This window comes from Oryzias melastigma, linkage group LG7 (assembly GCF_002922805.2).
Source record: "Oryzias melastigma strain HK-1 linkage group LG7, ASM292280v2, whole genome shotgun sequence".
Lineage (NCBI taxonomy): Eukaryota > Metazoa > Chordata > Actinopteri > Beloniformes > Adrianichthyidae > Oryzias > Oryzias melastigma.
This window is the reverse complement of record NC_050518.1, coordinates 23391562-23408222: the sequence shown is the minus strand read 5'-3', so window position 1 is coordinate 23408222 and position 16661 is coordinate 23391562. Positions and strand designations below refer to the sequence as shown.

At 36.6% G+C, this 16661-nt stretch overlaps 1 protein-coding gene across 2 annotated transcripts in view; it reads left to right on the top strand.

Annotated features, from left to right (window-relative positions):
* Positions 1-828: 828 nt before the first annotated feature.
* rgs19 (regulator of G protein signaling 19) overlaps positions 829-16661 on the top strand; it is a gene marked incomplete at its 3' end in the record, with an annotated part of 58290 nt that continues 42457 nt past the window's right edge. For both annotated transcript variants that reach the window (XM_024294039.2, XM_024294038.2), the window contains 1 exon segment: positions 829-1172. In XM_024294039.2, the coding sequence (XP_024149807.2) occupies positions 834-1172 (339 nt within the window). In that variant the 5' untranslated portion in view covers positions 829-833.

The following is a 16661-nucleotide window of genomic DNA, read 5'->3' as shown; positions in this document are numbered from 1 at the left end:
AAGACCAAATCAGATCTACATTGTGGAACAGAATATTTATCAACATTTTTAAATGTTGTATCTGACAATAAAATTGAGTAACTTTCTAAAAACCCAGAAATCCTCTCACAGACTTCTGTAATTCTTTCTTCTTGGTGTTTGGCGCCCCCTTCTGTGCATATTGATGAGCTCACTTACAGAATCTTTAAAATACAATAAAAATAATCTTAAAAAGAGGTAAAAAAAAAAGTAAACGTACAACAATTCCTCCTGCAATCATTTGTATTTGGTTTTTATTTAATTGTTTCATGGTTGTGTTCATAAAAGAGTTAGTGGAATTGTTATTGTCATAATTTTAAGCTAAATTCTTAAAAAGTCTAAACTGATTGAAAATAATATGTTTACTTTTCTGCTTTATTTTAATTTTTTATATCAATTATAGTTCAAATTTCACTTACAAGTACACTTTTAATTTGTTTTTCATCTGGTAATAATAGAAACGTGATAGTGAAAGCATTTAAATTAATACATTTATGAAAATGTAGGATTTTAATATGGATTAGTTTTGAACAAATAAAAAAAAAACAAATTATATGCAAAGATTGAATTATTAATCAAATGACTGTATTTCTGAAAAACAAACTACATTTTCAAACTTTTTAGGATGTGTAAAAAAGGTGAAATTATATTAAAAATGTATTTTTATTTATGCTTCTAGAATCATTTTACGAATATTTCTTGTAGTTTTGTGTTTTTTAGCTTTAATGATGAAAACCAGCGGCAGTTAATCATGGTATATTGATAAAAACTGATGTCCAACACTGTTGTGTGTTAAAAGTTACAACTCTATATGCATGAATGAACGTGGAGCTCCGCGCATGCGCCCTGCTGACCGAGTCCGCGAGGGCAGCGAGCTCTCTTCCTCTCTCTCTCCGCCGTTTTCGGCTGTCTCTCTGCCACGCTCTCTATGGGAAAAACCCAAGCAGGGGGGAGAGCAGCAGAAGGGGGAGGAGGAGTACTCCTTCCGACACAGCGGCGGAGGTAGGCTACTCCGAAAACATATATTTAAATATTTATCGGAGGGAAAAAAAAACGCACCGGTGCGGAGCGGCAGAGGAACGACAATATCCACACGGATGTGCCTCCGAAAGCGCAGCGGATACCGCCCTCCGGACCCCATTAATGCGAAGATTGTGAGTATCCGCTGGGCTGCAGGGACGGGGCTGGCTGGAAGGAAGGCGGGCGGGCGGGGAGGGCTCGCTGCTTTCGGCTTCGTGCCGGGGGCTCCCGGCAGCGGAGGGGCTTTTCCCCGCTCCGCGGCGCTGAGGGAAAGGTCGCTCCTTCCCCCTCCCTTTTCCTTCCCTCTCCTCGTTCCCTTTCCATCCGTTCCGTCCTTCCCGTCCTCACCTACCGCCTTCATCCCGGCCGGGAAGCCGCTTCCTGCTGAAGAAGGAGGCTTTGATAGTCTGAACTGAAGCGGCCTTTGCTTTGCCAACCTCCACTGACAGACAGCAGACACTCTCAACTACTTAGAGGAAAAGGAAGTTTTCTCACCATGTGCAGCTTTCCTCCTCTTCTCTGAGCTGTCATGCTTAGTGAATTAGTTTAGAGACAAATACTGGACTATCCTGCTTAATGCTCATATTTGTGGGAGAAACTTTATTTAAACTGTGCTGTGCTAACATTCACGGTGACAGCTTCATTTCTCATTGAAAAAAAAAAATGTCAGAACGGAAATAAAAGTCTTGTTTTAGCACTCTAAACCCTGAGACAATCCCGGATTTTCACTGATGCTAAAGTTAAAACATCTTCTTTAAAAGTTAGTGAAGCATCATGCTGTTCAGCCTGCCATAAGTTCAGACAGAAAAAGGCAAACAGACCAAAGAAAGAAAGAAAGAAAATTGGATTCATTTATCATATTTGGATTGACGTTTGCCCTGCAGCAGACTGGTGATCGGTCCCATCTTCACTCAACTTTAGATGGGATAGGCTCCAGCAGCAGTCCCTGACATCTTACAGGCCATGTCAGACAATGTTTGAGGCTGACAATAGAGCAGGGTTAATAAAATCGATTAATCGAGCACATAATGCTAAAGTCTGCTAGCTTGATGCTAACGTTTAATGGAACGGCTAATGCTAATGCTCGGTTTACCTAAACATGCTTGCTGACCAAATGAACATCATTATAAACTCACAGACATTAACTTCCCAAACTCTTTTAAGGAAATATTTTTTAAAGTAGTCAAAAATATTGTTTTTTTGCTCATATTTTCTTCTTCTTCTGGAATAAGGTGTAATGCTAGAGTGTGATCACCACCTAGTGGCCAAACTGAAACACCTACCAGGAGAGGCAGAATAATGTTTACAATGTAAATGAACTGAAAATTTTTGTTAGAACTTCTCCTTTTGAGAATCCATGTGAAACTGTATGATATTAACAATCTCATTATTCTACTTATACATTTTACAGTATATGAACTGTATAAGAATAATATAAACATATTCAAATCATATCTTGAATTATTCATGTATCTCTAAAGTTTATCTTTATCCTCTGTAAAATATCTGCTGCTGGTTTTTAACTTTATTTATGCACTAGATTCCGTATACGAACCATTAACATGTAATATATAAATTCCCCCATAACCCACATGTGTTAAAGTCAAGGCCCGGTGGCCGGATCTGACTCACCAGATCATTTTATTTTATTGTTTTTAATGCCCTAATGTTATTTTGCACTCATTTCTAATTTGTATAATTGTGACAAAATATATTTTTACAGAGAGTAAAATATTGAAAGTTATTTAAGGTTTGAAAAGAATTATTCTAGAATTATATTCCTGCATGTTTTATTCATAGTAATGTTAAAAAGTTAAGTTTTTAGAGTTTCAAAAATGTAGTTTTAGTGTGTTCGATAAATGTTTATTTGGTTCGGCCTGCAACATAAGGTGTGTTTTGGATTTTGGGCCCCTGTGTGATGGAGTTTGACACCCCTGCCTTATATATATATCAGACCCCAACTTTAGCTTTGTCTGACTTTTAAGGTGTGATGTACAAAAACCCCAAAAACTGGTCGCTAAAACGGGTATTTTATAAGTATAAGTATAAACGTGAATCCACCATTTGAGAAACTTTATTAGCAGCATCCTCGTAACATTAGACAGCTGGTTGCTGAATGTCATACATTTATATTACAGTGAACAACTGTTACTATAAACCCATGTTTAAATTATTTTTTAAAGTCAAAATCTCTTTTTTCTGTTTACTCACTTTTCTGGAAAAAGAAACGTTCTAAATAAGTTTGTTTTTTGTTTACTTTGTTAGCTTGGGAGTTACAATTTAGCAGCCACTTGAATTAGTAGCGGGTGTATTTTTGACACGTGGTCAAGTGACTTGACATGCTTCGGATGTGGTGAAGAGAATCCAGTAGTTTTCCAAAATAGGACTTCACAAAAAAAAAAAAATATATATATATATATATTTTTTTTTTTCTCTCTGTGGTACTGTACTACATACATGGGACCGGTACCGGTCCATAGCCTGAGTGGGAACCCTGGGCTCAAGCAATCCTGTGACCCCAATAGAGATTCAGTTTGTCTGGAAAATAAATGAATGAAGGATTAAAGCTTGAACAACGGTGTATTTTGTCGCTTTTCAGTATTTTGCACAAATTGCATTCATTTTTTTTTTTTTTTCAGTAAGCTGGCAGTGAATGCAAATATCAAGTTCTACTATAAAAACAAAGTGCCACCAATGTTAGCAGTCCAGCAATGAGCGTCAAAATGACCAGAATGTGAATAGTTTTACTTTGGAACCCTTCACAAAAATGAAACCATTATGAATTAACCTGAACTACTAAAAAACAGGGATGATGTAGTTGACAACCAAACTGTTGGAGATGAAAACCCCAAGAACTTTATCTCTTTGTCTGGTTGTCCAAAAGGCTATGGAGTATGTGGATCTTTGCTGCTCCAGCTTATTAGTCCATTTTGAAACAAGTTTTAAATTTCATCCTTAAAAAGATGTTTGTGATCATCCCACTTAATTGGAACTTAAAATGTCAATGGCTAGGCGCACGCCTGTGTGATTGTGAGCTTTTGCATTAATTCATATGTTCTCATTGAGGAAGTTCTGTCGTTTTCTACTCAAAAGTTGACTGAGGAAGATTGAAAAGGTCCAGCGACTCACAAAAGTTTGACTATGAAAAAGTTCAGATCTTAAAGTATATTCTTACTTAACTGAGATAAAATAATGTTATTTTTCTTGAGAATAGCTGTTTTCCTATAAATTATTCCTATTGCTTTAACTGAATTAAGTTATTCACATAGATCTTTAGACACCCTGCCTTTTTGCTAAGAAGATAGATAGAATATCTGCAGTAAGTCTTAAATCTAAAGACTTAACGCTGGTTCATACTCTGCATGACAAGTCTTGTCATGCAAGACTTGGTCGTGTGCGTCCAAGACATTAGCCAGGACATTTCATAATTCACATGAAGCTCACTGCAGACCTTCTAGTTGTCGAGCTCTCAGGGAATTGTGTAACAATGACACCAAAATATAATACATGTTTTTTTCAGCCGCTTTTCAACAATATCTCTCCACAAATTGCCGGACATTTGACCGTCCCTGTGGTATTTCGAAGAAGTGTTGTGCAAGTGTTTAAAGTTCCTCACTGCTCATTTTTCAAACATGCCCAATTCCGCTAGAATGGTTTTTTTTTCTGGCTTAGAAAACTGCCACTTTGCTTCTCAGCTCATCCCAACAGTTGAATCACAGTTAAAAAGACAATTGTTCAACTTGAGTTATGCATCAGAAATGAGTTGTGAAACTTAAGTTTGTGGGCTGTATGATAAAAGAAAAAAATGTCAGCTATTTTCTTTTCAGCTGTGTGTGCAAAAAGATGTCGTGCTTTAGTGTTTTTTAAACCAGCTTCTTTGTTTCCTCAGTTTCAGGGTTGCGGTAGTGCCTGAGCCCATCCCTGCAGTCAGTTTTGAGGAGACAAGAGTAGACGATGGACAAAGTGCCTGTCCACCAAACGGTACCAGAGCAGAGAGAAATGAGTAAAACCGGGAAGAGAAAGCACCACTGTTAGGACCAGGAGGACTTCTATGCCTCGTTTCCACTGTCCAGTCCGGTATTTTGAGTGTTTCCATTGTAAAATGGACCCTTTAAACCACAGGTGTCGAACTCCAGGCCTGGAGGGCCGGTGTCCTACATGTTTTCCAACCAACCTGCCTTTGAAGCTCCTTATTGGCCAAACACACCTGATCCAGGTAATCAGCAGCAGATGAGGCAGGATTTCTGGAAAACCAGTAGGACGTCGGCCCTCGAGGACTTGAGTTTGACACCCCTGCTTTAAACAGTACTGAACCGTGCCTCTTGGGGCTGTCTGTCCATTGAAAAGTGGAACAGCATGGTTGGGGTGGATCCGCTGTGGCCCCCCGTTGATTGTCAGAAAGTGATGACGTCATTAGAAAGCGCCGATATAGCGCCAACATTTGTAAGTAATTGGGTTTTTTCGGGTGCAATCTTCTTTCAAACAACATAAAATTCCCGTTATATCCAATGTACCAGAATTAGGCCATAAAAAGGCGAGCTGCTGGATGACCTCCATTGTTGTTGCTTTTGTAGTCGTCCCACGACAATAACGTAATGTCATGCTAGCGGTCTACACCGCGTACGGCGTGAAAATAAAACACTCAGTAGAAGCGAAGCTTAACTGGGTGGAAACGCTCGCGAGAGTTAACTGGGCCGTACCGAACCACTCCTTTCTAGGACATAGTTTATTCAGAGTGGAAAGAGTTAATTAGAAATTCACCCCTGAGTTGTGGGGAGCACTGTTAGCGTGGAGTGAGCCTTAACTTTACTCGAACGAGGAAAATGGAAGCGCACATGGATCTAGTTCTCTGCAAGTGAATCCATCAGAATGGAGTGAAGCAGGGAGCTATGGAGCTGTTTTGGACCCATAAATATTTAAAATCCAAATAAAACATTTTGAAAAAAATATTGGTGTTTGGCCAAAAAAATTTAAAATGCCCAAAACTTTTTGCTATTCTAGAATAAACTTAATTATAGATAAATGACTTGTATGTGGATGTTTATAATTTGATTACATCACTAATCTTAATGATTAATCTTAATGACTCTTAACAACTTAAATTTATGATTATAGGGTATATATATTTGATATTAAGTCCTCAACCGGATGCTGATAATTCATGTAGAGAAAATGGTATGGTCGAGCCGGGGTGGGATTATGTAAGTTCGCTTCCTACCACTCCCTTTCAAGTGATCAACTTGTGATTTACTATATGATGTGTTATTTCATGTATTATTACCTGACTGCTTAAAATAAACCATTTCATTCATTCATTCATTTTCAGCTTTAAATGTTCTGTTTTTAGGTTTCAAGACTCAAAATTTCAATTTGAAAGCTTTTTTTTTCAGTTTCAAATCTCTTTTTCACTTTCAACTCTTTTTTTTTTCGAATCTGAACATTTCAGTTTCAAATCTCTTTTTCTCTTACAACTCTTCTTTTTATGTTTTCGAAACTGAACATTTCAGTTTCAAAACTGGCCCCATTGTGGCGCGAGGGGGTGGGGCTAACACAAAGGACCAATCAAAATCGATGAGGGTGGTAACTTCAGTCCCGGTGTGTTCACTGACTCCTAGAGCTGTGTTAATTACGCTCAGAAAATACCTGTTTTGTCTGTACTACCATAGTCTGAAGTTGTCCCAAGACAAGTGTAAAAATCAGAGTTTTATCGCGTCCATAGAACGATGTTTTGGACGCGATAAAACTCTAAAAACTCTGCTTTTGAAATTGAAATTTTGAGTTTTGAAACCTAAAAAAACAGCACATTTGAAGCTGAGAATAATTAAGTTTATTTTAGAAGAGCAAAAAGTTTTGGACTCCTTAAAATGTTTTGGGCCAAACACCAATATTTTTTTGAACGTGTTTTATTTGAGTTTCAAATATTTCTGGCCCCAAAATAACACCATAGGGAGCTCGTGTCCCGACGATTGTACATCACAACTAAAACTTTTTCAAACTGCCTGTTTTCACTGATTGACTACGATATGAAAAAGAAACACTCAGAAATCATAACGAGAAAAATACAAGAACATGTCAAAAACACCAAAACACGTGATTTTCATTGGAGTGGGTATTTGACTTTAGTTCCATTTGCATCAAAATAAAGGAGCAGACATTAAAAGAGAAGCAACTATAGGTAACTTTATTTCCTATAGTGTAATAAGTCCCCATTAATCAGAATGATGGTTAAAACTTCTACAGGTTTTCTGTTGGTTTTCCAACATCATGCTTAGTCCGGTCTTCAGCCTCTATGTTTTGCTGGATAATCTGTGTTTGCTGCTCAGGTTGCCCACTCACTCGCTCGGTGTTGAGTCGTTGAGCTCTACTTTTGGATTCTTTCTATTTACAGTGCACACTGTGGAGAAAAGCCAGTGATGGATGGGGACAGCCAGCTGCTGATGCATGCGGGACTCTTCTTGAACGCAGCTGTGGTTTATAATTATGCATTTATAATTCTAACAATCCATTTAACACACTGACTATTTAGACTGCAAATCAAAATGAGAAAAACAAATACCAGGGCAGTCCAGAAAAAGAAAAGTTGTATGTATGAAAAATAAAATAGAAACATGGATCTATACACTATTTTAATTAAACTACGGCCGTCTGTATTTTTGGTCATGTGTAAACGGGGCAAGATAAACAGTTTTTATATAATTTTATTTTATTAACTAATCATGCATACAAAGAGAATTAATAAAATTCTTAAATTTTAAAATTGATCCCTTAAAAGTTGCATTTGTGCAAACATGCCATATTGATGGGACACAGCAGTAATGAACACTTTGGTTCAAAAAGCAATCTTTCTAATGTGTGTTTAGAATAAAAAATGTTACACATTTGCTAGAGTTACACTGGAATTAAATCAAACAATAGGTGGTGTCATTTTTAGATCATTACTAATGAGGACAGGAAGAATCTTCTGTTTCACCTTTGCTGATTTGTTGTCTCTCACATCAATTTTCATAAAGATCTCTTACCTATACTTCTTCCTGTGAACACAGTTTTCTGTTTTTTTTAAGTCTAGCCTCAGAGGCATAAATCAAGCATACTAAGTATAACCATCCATTTTCATTAAATTTATCTTAGTGAAAACACATTTCTACGACTGTAGATTTGTTCGATTCCCGGATACCATCGAAAAACTGACTTTAATTATTCTAGAGTTATGAAGAAATTAATTATAAATCTAGTTATACTATATACACAGTATACCTGTGTATGCAGGTATGAAAATAAGATAAGTGGGAATTATCAGATGTTATCAGATATTATCAGATTAACAATTGAAATATGGTCATTGGAGAATTCTGGTTGTCGATTATGTTGAGTTATTATGCAAGTAATGAAGTCACATTGAACTGGAATATCCAAATTCATTAAGGAAAACTAAGAATGAGTTGTATTACTGTTGTGTTTTTGCAATTTTTTTTACATTCTGCAAATGTAAGTTTGCCGAGACGTAGTCTGTGTTTTCTCCTGTGTCACGACTTAAAACTGAAAAACAGCAGGTTGAATGAAAATATAACAAAAATGCAAAGCTGTTGTTTTTAAGTTCTTTTTTCCCCCTACATATTAAAAAAACGCTAAAGCCACTTTTGTTAAGTATTTTAACCAGGGGTGTGCCAAAATATATCACAATATTTAGTCCGGCGATTGGTTCTCGATGGGTTTTCATAAAGTATTGATCTTTTATTTTATTTGAAGATGCTGTAAAACGTTATATTCCTTTAGTGAGACGTTCCTTTGGAGGTAGATGGGGGCGTGTGTTGGAGATTGGCTGTCGCGGGCACCAATGTGTCTGGCAACTACTTGAATTATTTAATTTTTGTTCTGTTGCTTATAACAACTTTGTTGTATGTAGTGGCACTGGTGTTCATGTTTACTATTGTTTACACTGAATTTGACAGATGATTCAAATTTAGTTGTCAGTATCGATGAATTCAAAAACATAGAATTACTGATTTCAGCAGTGTTGCACAAAAGTGTCTATTATTTGTTGCACAAAATAAGACACAAGTTGTTTATTGTGATTGTGGTGAAGCTACAAAATAAATGGTGATATATTTTCCCCCAAAAATATGTGTTCCTCTTTATAATGTGTTATTAGAGATTTTTTTTTTTTTACCAATTATTGAAGTATCGTAATATCATCGATATCGTGAGCCATGTATTGCGTATCGCATCGTAATCGTGAGGTACCCAGTGAATCCCAGCCCTAATTTTACCAGTACAGTAGCGCAGTCACAGTGTCAAAACATTTGAAGAAATTATTTTTTTTTTGCTAAGCTGGTTACCTTGTTTCCACTGAGAGGTCCAGACAGAACTGGACCGGGCCAGACTGGAATTTTGAGCGTTTCCATCACAAAATGGTCCTGTTAAGCAGGACCGACTGGTACCATTTCTGGTCCCTGTTGGTTGTATGTCCATAGAAAAATGGAATAGACCTGTTAGAGCGGAGCTTCTGTCGTCACGCTTTAACCCATTGATTGACCGAAAGGTTTTACGACAACAGCGAGCGTCCGACCAGCGCTTTTCCCGACTCAAGATCCAAACCGAGAGTTTTGTCCTCTTTTCGTCTGTATTCTTCTTCACGCCCGCTATCTTCTTGCAAAGAATAATAAATTCTATACTTACAGTATTCCCCCTTATTCGCGGAGGTTGGGGACTGGAGACAAGTCAAATACGGAGACACTCCTCGACCCCCGCAGCCGAAGAATGTCCATTACTGATCCATACTCATTTTTGATCATGTTTTATAAAACATTTATTGAAGAACATTGGAGTATTGCTCAACATGAAGAGTTTTTTTTTCAGAATAATAGACTGTTCTGCAGTGTAGAGTTCCTCCATAATAAACATCCGCTCTGGATTATAATGATCCTCCGCGGTTATCTTTTTATTTTCCGTCCGCTTCTGAGTCAGCTAATGCCGCTTCTTTTTCGCTGTAGTTTCACCGTTTTGACGCACAGCTACGTCATCGGTCTACACCCCGCATGCGCTTTGATGGTCCAACGCTCAATGAAAACGCTCACTTGAATTTGTCTGGACTATTTTAGACTGGCCAAGAGGGGACTGGTCTGGTTCGTACCCCTCAGTGGAAACGAGGCGTATGCTATAATGTTGTTTAATCACATGACTCCTGTGTTTGATATCATATTGCTCGTAAAATTCAAGATGTATTAAAACACAATGGTGTTGTATTCCTAAAACAGTCTATAATTTACAATAATCTAATCTTATTTTAATGGATTACTAATTTGACAGATGAAGTTGGGTGTTATTTTATTGTCTAAATCAATTTACCATTGAGAATAATACTTTGGTTGCTGAAATCTGAAACTCTACCTAATCTTTTTGTTAAAGGAGTTTACCATTTGGATAAAAAGTTTGTGTAAACTTGGTTATGAAGTTTCTGTGTAGCTTTTTGACAAATTTAGGGGTCATAATTCAAACATTGCTTGAAATATAGTTTTGATAACTGGCTTTTTGCAGGGTTATGCATTCACTCCACTCATGTTTTCACAAAGAAACAACATGCATTGATTCAGTGACACAACAGAAGCAAAGTTTTCATAAAAACAAATTGTAGATGGCTTTCCTTTTTCCACTGTATGTTTGTGGTTTGGGAGTTTATGGTGGCCTTGCTGTACTCAATATGTTTTCAGCTGACACAACAGTGTAGCAGTAGTATAACACAGGCTTAGCATGAACTATAGTGTTTCTGCTGGGATTCATAGGATTCCTTTCTATTTACAGCCATATAAGGTGTCACCTCTAGTTTGGCCCTTTTAAGAGGAAGAGGCAACGAAAAAGAGAAATGAACTTGACGATGGGGTAAGATACGGCAAATCTGAACAAAAAACCATGCGGTGTTACAGTTGATCTGGCCATACAATGTGGATGGATTTCACACTTGACAGGAAATATGATAAGACGAAGCGTACAATGCTGTACAGTACAGAAAAAGCTGTGTAAGAAAGTGGAAGTGTTAGAGGGGCTGCTCTTAGCCTTTCCTCTGTGTTTTCAGTTTGCTGTGTGACCGTGTCACATTGCTGGCTCTCAAATATCAGCAGCCAACTGCTTTTATTCCCTTAAATCCTCTTCTTTTGGGGTCCTTTGTGGTAGCTGTTTCAAATTATATATGCTGGTGGGGAAAAAAAGGCTCTTAAAGGGGAAGTTTGATTCATTTTTTTCTGTCATTGTGAGTTTTGTTGATATTAACTTTAATTTTCCGGTTAAAATCATTCCAAAAAACTATTATGCTCCAGTGTGAAATTCACTGTAATCCCATATCATCTTTAATTATTTGCAAAAGTTTATTTATCGCATTATTTAAAAACGTTTGTAGGTTAAGACAAAAGAAGACAAGTACCTTTTTTTTTGTCTTTCTTCCTCTTACTAGTGCACACTTCCTCTTCGTGCATCTTTCTTCATTGTGTCTGTTGCTTACTTCCTCTTTTGTGAAGTCCATTCTTCGTCCACTCTTCTCTTCCTCTTATCTCTTATTTTGCCGTGTGTGTCATTTCTCCCTTTCTGCCAGCCTTTTGTACGTTGACAGGATCTTGTGCGGTTGCTTGTGGGTCATAAATATGAAATGTGTTTTGCTTTATCTGCACAGGTCCACACAAACTTACACCTCTCCATCCGACTTGTGATTTCAAACGGAAGCTAACTTTTAAGGCCAGTTGATTTCTAAGAACTAAAACATCTTTGGTTTTGGATTCTGTTTAATGAACTTCGAAGCTTCAACTTTTGTTAAGTGTGTCACTAAGTGTTCAACAGATGAGATTAGCCTTTCTCCAGTAAATTAAAATCCCAAGATTTGCTTTAGTTGTCCAAAATAAGTTATTTTGATGTCATGTGTATTTACTAAAAGAAGGTCTTCCAGGAAAGCTTACACAATCTGCACATTGGGATGCCTGCGGTATCGACATCGGCCAGATCTCATTCAAATCAATTTGATGTCTATAAGCAGCCTATTCATCAGCAAAGCCAAAGTATTTATGGAAAACTTAGATAAGCGTGGCCCTTTCTCATGAGATCTTTCCTATGTAAAGTAGAGGATTTGCTTACATGGCCTAAAATGAACAAGATTCCTAGATTTACGACTTCTTGAGAATACAACTGTCATGTTGCTTCCCTAAAAGGTCTCAGCTCTTCAAGATTTCAAATAAATGAAGTAAATTGTGATTCTTTTATCTGATGGTGTCTATATTTTTCACTGTAACGGTAAATCTTTGCTTATGTGTTTGAGTGTGACAGCCTCTAAGTTACTGCTTTGTTTATTAACTCTGCTTATTGAAACTAATTGGTAAGATGAACAACAACATTGCCTCTAACTTCTGTCCCATGGTTTCAATGCTACATTCTAGTTACCTAATCTGAACGGGCTTTCAAAAGGAAAAAAAAAGAAGATCTCCAGAAGTCAAACCTATCAAGGATACAACCTGAGAAAAACACTAACAATAATGACTATCAACCACAGAGCCTCATTAAGTCATAAACATTACAACATTCAAGTTTAATGCTATCATAAACATATCCAACAAGTTCTATGAATGAATAGATGTACAACAATATTTGGCTTACCGAATTTTTCAACATTCAAATGATATAGTTTGACTACGGGATGGAGAATTCCTAGATGGGCCAAGACGCAGGTGATTGGTCAGAGGGGTTTTAGTTCCTTTTATATATATTAAGCCACATTTACTAAGAGTGCAACACAACATATAATTAAAACTTTCACTATACCTTCACAATAATTAAATAATATTCACGATAACTCAACATTGTTCACATAAAATACAAAAGACGCATTCCCTTTTTCAGTTGATTATATTGAAACACAGAACATATGACTGACCAATGAACCCATTATGCTTCAACAATCTAAGGCATTTTGACAGATTTTTGAGCACTGTGTACCACAGAAAATCAGTCAGTTAGACCAACCAGAATTTATAATAAGAAGCACTAAAATAATAATACAGTTGACTATCAAATAAAAAAAAATAACAATAAATAAAGGACTTCAAGTCAGTATTAACCCATTGATGCCTGTTGTCTCAAATATGAGACTTTACCAAATTAGCTATAAAATTACCTAAATGTAGCATTTACTTAAAAGCAAAAACACAAGTGAATATCTTTTTTCATAGCTAGGAATACATTCAGGTGCTAAAGAGTTAAAGGTCTGCAAAATAAGACATTTGATTATAAATATTTTTTAAACACATTTTTAAGCATTGTGTAACTAAATACAATACATATTTTGTATATTAAGATGCATGTAAGAATTTTTGAAGAATCTTTTTCTTAAATTTTACCTATTCAACCTTCATTGAGCCAGGACCTCCAGCATGTATTGAAGCGGTTTGCAGCTGAGTGGGAAGCGGCTGGGATGAAGGTCAGGTCAACTTCACCAAGAAATAATGTTGCCAGCCATAGTAAGCAAGGTTAACATTAGGAGTGTGCCAAAATTATTATTGCAATATTTAGTCCTGTGATTGATTCTCGATGGGTTCTCACCAAGCATCGAGCTTTTATTTTTATTTGAAGAGGCTGTAAAATGTTATATTCCTTTGGTGAGACGTTCCTTTGAAGGTAGATGGGGGCGTGCGTTAGGAGAATGGCTGCCATGGACACCAATGTGTCTGGCACCTCCTTAAATTTTTTTACTCTTTTTCTATGGTTAACAACAATTTTGCTCTAAGTATTGGCACAGCTGTTCATGCTGACGATTGTTAACACTAAATTTTACAGATAATTCAAATTCAATTGGTGCCAATGCTTTTTAAAGACATAATATTACTGATTTCAGAAATGTTGCACAAAAGTGTCTATTATTTGTTTTGTATTAATGTTGCACAAAATAAGACAAGTTTTGTATTATAATTGTGTTAAAGCTAAAACATAAACGGGGATACATTTTCTCATATATTGTAAGTTATTAGAGATAATTTTTACCAATTATCGCAGTACCGCGATATCATCGATATTGTGAGCCATGTATCGTATATTGTATCGTATCGTGAGGGTCCCAGTGATTCCCAGCCCTAGTTAACATACAGGAATAACCCATACATGTAGAGATTCAAACGTTTGCATTAAAACATACTTAATACATAGAGTTCCAATTTATGCCTGTGTTTATCCCAATTGTACCCTTTATGCAAGGTTTTTATTTCTATTGCAGACTCAGTGATGGTGGCTTTTCTACAGAAAATTAACCAATAACTTAAATTATTTGCAAAATATAATTTAACATCTTGTGGAATTATCCTATTGTTGTATCCATTGATTCTTCATTTACAATGTAAAGGTCTTTATGGTAATTATAAGGCTCAATCAACTTTATTAGTACTTGGAAAACTCAGAAATTAAAATCGCAATCTGGACACCAACACAAAGAAATAAAGGAACTGCATGTACTGAATATGAGATATATTATGCAGATTCTTTGTACCAATTGTTTAGTTTCCCCAAGCTAAATTTAGTTTCATGTTAGCATATTCTAGCAAAGAAGGCTTAAGAGAAGAGTAACAGCATTTTTTAAATGTCTTTAGCATTTGTACTTGTAGTTTTTAAAGATCCACCCCAATGAAAATCACGTTTTTTGTGTTTTTAGTGTGTACTTGTATCTGTTTTCTGATGATGGAGGACATCTGTTAAAAAATGTAAGATTAAAACTGCATTTCTGAGTATTTCTTCATTCAAATTGTGATGGATCAGGACCCGTTTTTTGAAAAAGCTCAGGTTTGTGATGCAGAAACTACCATGGGCGGGCCAAAGGGATATCAACATCGGGTTACTCTTGCACCAACAGTCCAAATTTCTGATTAACTCTTGCCGCACTGCAGAAAATATGTCTTAAAAAAACAACACAAGCTTTTCCATTTTAAAACTGGAATTTACAATAGATGAAAATATAGTTGGAGTGGAACTTTAAGTAACTAAAACAAAACAAAAAAAGTGAGATGTTGGCATCTTGTGTTTGCTAAATTAGCGTTGGGAGGCTGTCACTCCCAGATATCATTTGGCAGTCAGTGTTCTCACAAAGTAAATCAAACACGTGTGTGTGTATAGACCAACTGCTGTATAAACCAAGCTCAATGACAGCCAACAGAAAAGAAAGCCAGCTGGTTTGCTTAAGATGTGCCTTCCTTCCGCAAAGTTGTTTAAACATGTTGCTACTTGGTGTGAAAATGACATCTGGTCTGATGCCATTGTGGATCTTCATAACTGAATTGCTTCTCCAGAGGTGAGAGATTGGGTAACCGCACATAGAAAACACAAAATGTCACAATGGCATTGATTACCGTATCTTGTATAAATGTACTGTGGTCTCTGGCCATATCGTGGTTCACCTTTTGCTCTATTGCTGTTTCGCATATTTTTTTTGGTGTAATTTGACATGCTTTTATTTTTCAGTTTTTCTTCATAAGACTGTTCTGCACCTTGATTGGTTGTTGACCTGGTTAATCAATCTCTTCTGTATTGTCTCTCCTGTACAGAATGTGTTCAGTTTTCCACATTTACATAAATCTCTGATCACGAGCAGATTTTGGTTTTTATTCTATAAGACTGGACTCATTTTTCTATGAAGAGTAGAAGTTGGAGAGTTTAAACAAGGGAGAAAAATGTGAAAATGTTCATGTCTGTCTGAGAAATGTGTATAAAGTGTGCAGTCAGTGGGAGAGTTTACAACTTTTAAACATCCATAACCCCACTTTGGTGATTTCACCTATTGCAGATTATTTTTTGAACGTAAGGATAAACAAGGGAAATCTGTAAAATCCCACATTTTTATTTGGGACATTCTTATTAGCTTTCAATTTAAATAATATGCATTTCACATGATTTTGGTTTAGGTATGTACATGTGTAAATGATGGAGAATAAATTGACATTTTATTCTGTAAACTGGTTTTTATTGCTGCACTCTTACTGTGGCTCTTATGTTTCTCTCCCTTTGTGTGTGGTTGTGTTGGTGTGTATGTTGTTGCTCCTGTTCACCCATGTTCTTGTCCGTTTCATTGGTGATGTGGATGCTACATGTTGCTGTGTTTGCTTTTTTTGTATGGTAATATTGCTTTTGGTCCATAACTGGATGTCTTTGTGGGATTTTTTTGCCCCCACACTCATGCTTCATCGATATCTTTTGCTGATTCATTTGCATTGTGTGTCCCTCTGCTTGGCAATTTGTCAATTTGTGTTTGCACACACATGCCTTTTTATGCGTGTATGTGCACGCGTGTGTGGATGGATATTTATTAAGGAGAGGTCCGAGGCAGAAAGGGGGATGACATGCATGTGTCCGGCCTGCTAACATCGCTGACGACTCGCACGCTAACAGACTGCCCACCCTCGCCACATGGCGGATGTACTGGTAAACCAACTGCTCTTCTCTTTTTATGACTTATCTTTTTTTTCAATGTCTTTTCTTTGTCTCCAAAAACATTCGTTAAATGTTATACCTTGTCCTCCTAACATTTGCTTGTGACTTATGCATGTTTTAAGCTAAGGACAGATACTTTTTTTATTGCCACTATATTCCTTTATCTCTTTACTAACTTTCAA